The 9170-nt window shown below is 46.2% G+C and overlaps 1 protein-coding gene across 1 annotated transcript in view; it reads left to right on the top strand.

Moving 5' to 3' along the window:
- Positions 1 to 475: 475 nt before the first annotated feature.
- The window catches only part of tubd1 (tubulin, delta 1), a 26973-nt gene continuing 18278 nt past the window's right edge, over positions 476 to 9170 (top strand). The window contains exon 1 of the mRNA XM_060943738.1: positions 476 to 965. Coding sequence (XP_060799721.1) covers positions 815 to 965 — 151 coding nt within the window. The 5' untranslated portion in view covers positions 476 to 814. The remainder of the gene's footprint in view (positions 966 to 9170) is intronic.

Here is a 9170-nt window from a genome sequence, read left to right as displayed (position 1 = left end):
GGGGGAGGGGTTTGGGGTACGGGGCGGGGTTTGGGGGACAGAGCGAGCATGAGCGAAGTGAGTGAGAGGAGCGGTGTTTGCACGTGCACAACCACTTTGATGTAACGGGAGTTGTGTACTGAACGTAGAGAAGAGAAACTGAAACATACATATCGATCTCATCACGCAAATATCGATCAATACCGATACCAACATTGGTATCAATATTTTAGATAGATTCGCCCACCACTAGTTTGCAGATTCCGGAATTGAAATTTCTTCTTGAAAATTTGATCATTTAGCTAAATAGTTTTCCAGAATTGCTCTAATCAACCAGGGTCATTCCTTGAGGGGGAAAAGGCTAGAATTATGTCACCCTGGCGGTCAGTTAGATAGCAAATAGCGTTAGCTAAATTACATAAGGGAAGCGTCGTACCTAGGATGTATTCAGTGAGTCGGTTCATTTGGCTCAGCCGACCAATGAGAGCCGATTCTTCATTTCGGGTCCTAAACGGTTCGCTGCCATTTTGTTTTAACCTGGACAATGTTTGAGATGATCTGACCAGCAAGAGAGTTTTTCCCCTCGAATAAATAATGACGCAAGGGATATGAGTCACGTATTTCAGTGCTAAACATGGCGGAAAAAAAGAACGATACGACTCCTTTCAACGTGTACATTTAGGAGCTGAATCATTCACGATGATTCATCTGTAAGAGTCTGCTGTTTAACAGCATGGCCGGCTCAGGTGGCGTCGCTGTGGTAGTTTTTAGGTAAACAGGAAGTAGTACGGTCGCTAGTTTATTGGATTTGTTGGGTAGTTATCGAGCTCCTGACATGTCGGTTGTAACAGTGCAGTTAGGTCAGTGCGGTAATCAGATTGGACCGGAAGTATTTCGCACTGTGTATGAAGACTCCACTGGCGCAAATGCAAAAACATATAAACAGTGCAGCGATGAGAGATTCTTCAGGGAGTATTCAGACGGAGGTAAGTCTTAGAAGGAGCGGTAATGTGCCATACTTGAGAAATTTTCGCAAAATTGTCTCGAATGTCTATGGATGTTGGAGTATTAAAACTTCGTTTCACTGGAACTAAAGCTGCTTTTACACGAGCAGCAGGAACAAGTTGCGCCCACTTTCCTTCGTGAAACCGGAGGTTAGACCACTGAGCTCGAGATAAAATTTGGAGAGCTCACAGGCTCGTGAGAGTGAAGCCAGCTGGCCGCCATCTTGCCACTCCCATCGCGGAGAGGAACTGTCATTTAGACGACTGGAAGCAACACAAAAGTTATGTAGTTGGTGAGAGAAACTAGAAAAAGAGTTCTCTGTGCAGCAGTGAACTGTACAAATCGTCATGTCGGACGGACATTTCACGTGTGTGTGTAATATATCGCAATTTTATTTATATATATATATATATATATATATATACATATACACACACACGCACAGTGGGGAAAATAAGTATTTGATACACTGTCGATTTTGCAAGTTTTCCCACTTACAAAGAATGGAGAGGTCTGTAATATATTTATCGTAGATACACTTCAACTGTGAGACAGGATCTAAAAAAAATCCAGAAAATCACATTGTATGATTTTTAAATAATTTAATTTGCATTTTATTGCATGAAATAAGTACAACCCCGATTCCAAAAAAGTTGGGACAAAGTACAAATTGTAACTAAAAATGGAATGCAATAATTTACAAATCTCAAAAACTGATATTGTATTCACAATAGAACATAGACAACATATCAGATATCGAAAGTGAGACATTTTGAAATTTCATGCCAAATATTGGCTCATTTGAAATTTCATAACAGCAACACATCTCAAAAAAGTTGGGACAGGGGCAATAAGAGGCTGCAAAAGTTAAAGGTACAAAAAAGGAACAGCTGGAGGACCAAATTGCAACTCATTAGGTCAATTGGCAATAGGTCATTAACATGACATGACTGGGTATAAAAAGAGCATCTTGGAGTGGCAGCGGCTCTCAGAAGTAAAGATGGGAAGAGGATCACCAATCCCCCTAATTCTGCGCCGACAAATAGTGGAGCAATATCAGAAAGGAGTTCGACAGTGTAAAATTGCAAAGAGTTTGAACATATCATCACCTACAGTGCATAACATCATCAAAAGATTCAGAGAATCTGGAAGAATCTCTGTGCGTAAGGGTCAAGGCTGGAAAACCATACTGGGTGCCCGTGATCTTCGAGCCCTTAGACGGCACTGCATCACATACAGGCATGCTTCTGTATTGGAAATCACAAAATGGGCTCAGGAATATTTCCAGAGAACATTATCTGTGAACAGAATTCACTGTGCCATCCACTGTTGCCAGCTAAAACTCTATAGTTCAAAGAAGAAGCCGTATCTAAACATGATCCAGAAGCGCAGACATCTTCTCTGGGCCAAGGCTCATTTAAAATGGACTGTGGCAAAGTGGAAAACTGTTCTGTGGTCAGACGAATCAAAATTTGAAGTTCTTTATGTAAATCAAGGACGCTGTGTCATTCGGACTAAAGAGGAGAAGGACAACCCAAGTTGTTATCAGCGCTCAGTTCAGAAGCCTGCATCTCTGATGGTATGGGGTTGCAATAGTGCGTGTGGCATGGGCAGCTTACACATCTGGAAAGACACCATCAATGCTGAAAGGTATATCCAGGTTCTAGAGCAATATATGCTCCCATCCAGACGACGTCTCTTTCAGGGAAGACCTTGCATTTTCCAACGTGACAATGCCAAACCACATACTGCATCAGTTACAGCATCATGGCTGCGTAGAAGAAGGGTCCGGGTACTGAACTGGCCAGCCTGCAGTCCAGGGGCCTCATGTACAAAGACCTGCGTGGATTTCCCACTAAATATGTGCGCACGTCAAAATCGGGAAATTTGCGTACGACCAAAAAAATCCGGATGTATCAATCAGTGCGTACGAAGGTTTCCACGCACTCTCCGGTTGTACATCCCAATCAACGTGGAATTTGGCACACATGCACGAGCCCCGTTCCCCGCCCCGTCTCCTCCCTCAATTATTCCACACTGAATATGTTAATTAGTATAAATAGACCAGCAGTAAGGCCCGCGTTAGGTAAAAGACATGGCGAAATCTCGAAAAAGAAATTTCACAGATTGCGAGGTGGAGGCGCTGATTTCAGAGGTAGAGGCAAGACACAAGATCTTGTTCGGAAGCCTCTCCTCCGGAATCAGCACCAAAACCAAACGTCTGAATTGGGAGCAAATAACTAATGTCATCAGTCAAGTCGGGGCCAACAATCGATCCACAGCCGACACTAAAAAAAAAATGGTCGGACATCAAAGTAGATGTGAAAAGGAGGATGACTGCGCAGCACAGGAGCGCAGTGAAGACGGGTGGCGGGCCGGGGGTCGAGGCCCTCTCCCCTTTCGACCAGAGGGTGACTGCGGTCCTTGGTGACCATGCATTAGTCGGTGTGGTTCCGCCCGAAGAGGGGGACTCCGACTTGGCCCAGCAGGATCTCACAGGTGCTGTAATCATTTTCATACAGGGCGTCCCGAAAAATGTAGCCTATACTCTAAATCGCCATAAAGTATGTGTGAACTGAAATCCCTGCCTTTAGCACAGTGTAATAGAATTCACATACATCACTTAATTGTTCTGTCACCTCCAATTAAAGTGATGTTCAAAGTGTATGCTATGAGACATGCAACGGTCACTGATTGTATGCCACTGAATGTGAATGTAGCCTATACCAAGATAACGGTATGATTCGCATCGTCCGCAGTGCCTGCGCCACAATGAGTGTCTATTTGAGTTACATGGGTTTTGAAAATAAAAAAACACCTTTAGTGCTCTGTGTAAATTTTTTCGGGGACACCCTGTATTTGAGGAAATGTCTTCCTCTCTTAGTAGGCTCAATATTCCTAGCCACATGTAACCAGAAATAAAACGTGCACATATTTTCCACAATAGGATTTTAATGACAAATGTATTCTAGCAGGGTACCAGGGAACAACAGGAGGCCCCCAGTCCATCCCACCCGAGCAGGAAGAGGACCCCCAGCCGAGCGGATCCAGCGTCACTGTCACCTGCCCCCCTTCTCCACCGCCTGCCCCTGTCGCCGGGTCCACAGGCCGGGTGCTGACGCGCGTGGTCCTTGAGTCGCAGGGGGAAATTTTAAAGGGGATAGAGGCGATTAACGACAACCTCGAGGGAATCCGCAAGGAATTGAAGGAACTGAATAACACATTAAAAGAATATCTTAAAAAATGAATCGTGTCCCGTCTGCCCTTACCTTTTCACATTGTGGCTATTAAGTGCTGCCGGGTTTGTATGCCATGTCGCTGTGGCACCTCGTTGTGAGGCCCAGGGTCTGGGTCCTCCGGCAGGTCTCGCTCCATTATTGGCATGCCGTGCTGCTGCGCCACATTGTGTAACACGCCACACGCCAGTGCAAAACCTTGTCGGGCTGATAGAGCAGCACCCCCCCACTCCGGTCAAGGCAGCGCCACCGGCTTTTCAGGTGGCCAATGGTGCGCTCCACCACTGACCGCGTCCGTGCGTGGAGGTTGTTGTAGCGCTGCTCCTGATCAGTCCATGGGTTGGCTAGGGGGGTCAGTAACCATTTTCGGAGTGGGTAGCCGCTGTCTCCTATGAGCAATTGGGATAGGTCCAGCATAAGCTATCCAACATGTGTATATTTCAAGTGAATTCACTTAAAGTGTTTTAGATTGCTTACCAAGTAACCACCCATCACACACTCTGCCGGCATCCAGCCTGTTTTCCACCGAGCTGTTCGCCAGGACGAATGCATCGTGGGTCGCCCCAGGCCACCTTACCACGATATTTGTCAGGCACATTTGGGCATCACATATAATCTGTACGTTTATAGAGTGGAAATGTTTCCTATTCACGTACGCATATTCACCCTCAGATGGCGCCTTTATAGCAATATGCGTGCAGTCGATCACTCCGATTACATTTGGAAAACCGGCTATCGCTGCAAATTGCGCTTTTATCTGTGCTTGGTCTGCCACATCATAGGGAAACTGTATGTACCTGGCCGACAGTCGGATGATCCCATTTAACACAGACGGAATAGCGCGGCTGAGAGCTGTCTGGCTCATTCCCGACCGGTCGGCCAGTTCCCTCTGGAATGAGCCTGTTGCTAGGAACCCAAGCGTGGTCAGGACTTGGATAGGAACGGGTAAGGCGTGACTCCTCGCCATCTCCCTCTCCAACCCCGGGCCCAATTCAGCACAGAGCTCCAAAAGAATGGCTCTTGGAAGTCTGAATCGGCTGATAAGCCAGTCATCATCGTGAGCCAGGAAATCGGTGTAATCACGAACACCCGTTCCCTCCTAATCTGACCATTTGCAGCATCTTCCAATAAGGCCAAGCACGCCATTGTCATCCTATCGGTTATCGCCACATGTTGCGCATGCTTTTATATCCTCATTTAATTTGATGCATGCTAGTGATTGGTCCCCACACACCGCGGTTGTGTCTGGTTTGTACGCACTTGGAAATTGTTTCATATATTGATCTTGGTAATTATGTGATAAGGCTACCCCATGCAACATCAACTAATAATAATATTTCAGTCCGACACCTCGCGGCAAATGCGCGAGGAAGATCTATTAAGCTAGCTGCAATGCATGGTCCTGCATGTGCATTCTTTAATTTAATTAATTAACCAATAGTTAATGGGAATAATATCGAAATGATATTGCTGGGGTTTCTCATTTCCCGTAATTACAATATGGAAGGGATGGTTGATGGATCTGTTGGCATTTACCCAACAGTCTCGCATTATGTGTCTCGACAATGTCGTATGACTGACATACATTTCAATTCACGCATCCTGATGTTCCGATGCATTTTTGGATGCCTCTTATCGCCATGTCATGACTTTTGACCGAGTAGGCCTAAATGTAGTTGCGTTGCTCTGCCTCTAAGTGTCACCAAGTACCAAGATGCACCAGAAATGTGCGTACGCCAGCCATGAGGTTTGCGTAGAGTACCGCACTTTTCCACGCCAAGTCAATCTTTGTACATACGAATGTTTGTGCAGAAAGTGACGTACGTACCTTTTTTGTGCGTACGCAAGCTTTGTACATGAGGCCCCAGATCTTTCACCCATAGAAAACATTTGGCGCATCATAAAACGGAAGATACGACAAAAAAGACCTAAGACAGTTGAGCAACTAGAATCCTACGTTAGACAAGAATGGGTTAACATTCCTATCCCTAAACTTGAGCAACTTGTCTCCTCAGTCCCCAGACGTTTACAGACTGTTGTAAAGAGAAGGGGATGTCTCACAGTGGTAAACATGGCCTTGTCCCAACTTTTTTGAGACGTGTTGTTGTCATGAAATTTAAAATCACCTAATTTTTCTCTTTAAATTATACATTTTCTCAGTTTAAACATTTGATATGTCATCTATGTTCTATTCTGAATAAAATATGGAATTTTGAAACTTCCACATCATTGCATTCCGTTTTTATTTACAATTTGTACCTTGTCCCAACTTTTTTGGAATCGGGGTTGTTTGTGTGTGTGTGTGTGTGTGTGTGTGTGTGTATGTATGTGTATATATAGTGTACACTGGATAGTACAGTGGTAATGCTCACTGACTACGAGATCGGGGTTCGAATCCCGGTCGGGGCAAAACATCATCCAGTAAGGGTCCTTAGGCAAGACCCCTCATGATATCAGCCTACCTCAGGAATGAGTGAAGACATAACTGATAGAGTCATACCGGCTCAGACGTCGCCCGGGTCAACAAGGTCTGCGTCAGTTGCTAGGGAACCAGGGCAAACTGATGAGAAATGGGCTACTGGAACAAGACATCGATGGACGAGGACAGAAAATACGGAATTGCTGGAATGCTACTATACAAGCAATCCCAGAGAGAGGGGATACATGCAGCGAATGTGGGACCACTGGATACTTCGAAACCCATAATCAAGGCTAACAAAGAAACAGCTATTAGCCCAGTGTTCCAACATCCGTAATCGAAATCTACTATCATAACTAGAGATTAATGAAATACAACAACGATGCTACGGCAAGGGGGAGCCAGGAAGACAGGTCAGCGGGGAGATGTCATCATCATCCCCACAACCAGAGATTGGGTACCAAGCCCCAACAGCTAACAGCCTCAACACAAGAGCTGCTGACCTGAGAAGGAAGATCGTGACCCAACTGGAAACCTGGAGCCCTCGACGAATACTGAAGCTGAGTTGCCAAGTACCTTCAGAAGATCTACTAGTAGATGTGAATGCTCCACAATCTCCACAAGAACATCACTGAGACCAACAAGCTGATACACAGTACAGCAACAGTAATCATGGAGATGCTTGGACACAAGGTGGGCTTGGGACATAACAAACAGTATCCACCATGGAAGAGACGATTAGAGGCCAAGATAAAGGCAGCATGGAGAGAAGTTAGCCAGCTAGCTGAACTACAGAAAGGGAACATGGTGAATAAAGGGGCACCCAGGAAGTACAACTCACTCTCCATACCAGAGGCACTCGAAACTGCCAAACAGCGACTAACAGCTCTGGCCACCCGGTTGAAGCGATACACCAAGGAGGGAGAGGCCAGGAGAATAAACAAGCTGTTCTCCACTGAACCAGCCAAGGTATACTCTCAGTGGCAGGGGAACAACAACCGGTCAGACCCACCAAGAGCTGAGGTTTAAAAATACTGGAAAGACATATGGGAAAGAAAGGCATCACACAACACTGATGCCCAATGGTTAGTGGACCTAAGAGCTGACCACAGCAACCTCCCAGAACAAGAACCAGTAACCCCCCCCCCCCCCCCCCCCCATCTGTCCCTCTGAGTTACATGTTGATCCTGGGATTGAGATGCTGGCCTCTTCTGCCCCTCGGACCTGCTTGATCCATCCTGGTGCCCTGTGTCTGGTCGGAGTTTTATCGCCCCACTCCTGTGAAGGACGGCCCCATGAGGACAGTTGAGGGTTATACCTGTTAAAACTGTTAATATTATAGTCAGGCTGTCTGTTGTTGCCCAAATGAGGATGGGCTCCCTTTTGAGTCTGGTTCCTCTCGAGGTTTCTTCCTCATGTCGTCTGAGGGAGTTTTTCCTTGCCACCGTCGCCACAGGCTTGCTCATTGGGGATAGATTAGGGATAAAATTAGCTCATGTTTTAAGTCGTTCAAATTCTGTAAAGCTGCTTTGCGACAATGTTTATTGTTAAAAGCGCTGTACAAATAAACTTGATTTGATTTGATTTTAACCATCTCAATGGCAGACGTCCAAGAAAGAGTGTCAAAGATGAAGAGCTGGACAGCACCAGGCCCCGATATGATCCATACGTACTGGCTAAAGAAGCTAACTGCACTCTATGAATGCCTGCTGAGGGATGGGACCCACCCAGAATGGCTAACCCAAGGCAGGACAGTCCTAATCATGAAGGACCCCCAGAAGGGACCCATCCCATCCAACTACTGGCCAATTACCTGTCTCTGCACAACATGGAAGGCCCTGTCAGGCATCATTGCTGCAAAAATGAGTAAGCATGTGGCTCAATACATGAGCGAGGCACAGAAAGGAATTGGCAGTAACACCAGAGGAGCCAAGCACCAGCTACTGGTCGATAGAACAGTCGCCCGAGACTGTAAGAAGAGACAAACCAACCTGTGCACTGCCTGGATTGACTACAAGAAAGCCTACGACTCAATGCCACACACATGGATACTGGAATGTCTGGAACTGTATAAGATCAACAGGAACCTAATGACCTTCATCCAGAACTCAATGGAAATGTGGAAGACAACCCTAGAGGCCAACTCAAAACCCATTGCCCAAGTCAACATCAAGTGCGGCATATACCAAGGAGATGCGCTATCACCACTGCTGTTCTGCATAGGCCTGAACCCCCTCAGTCGGATCATCACGAAGAGCGGCTACGGGTACCGATTCCGTAGTGGGGCAACAATCAGCCACCTGCTCTACATGGATGACACCAAGCTGTATGCCAGGAACGAGCGAGAAATAGACTCGCTGATCCACACCACCCAGATCTACAGCGATGACACAGGGATGTCATTCGGATCGAACAAGTGTGGCCGGATGGTCTCAAAGAGAGGCAAGATGATTCGGACTGAGGGGATTGACCTACCAGAGGGCAACATAGGTGATATCCAAGACAGCTACATGTACCTTGGCATCCCACAG

This window comes from Neoarius graeffei, chromosome 17 (assembly GCF_027579695.1).
Source record: "Neoarius graeffei isolate fNeoGra1 chromosome 17, fNeoGra1.pri, whole genome shotgun sequence".
Classification (NCBI taxonomy): Eukaryota; Metazoa; Chordata; class Actinopteri; order Siluriformes; family Ariidae; genus Neoarius; species Neoarius graeffei.
This window is presented reverse-complemented; position numbering and strand designations above follow the sequence as displayed.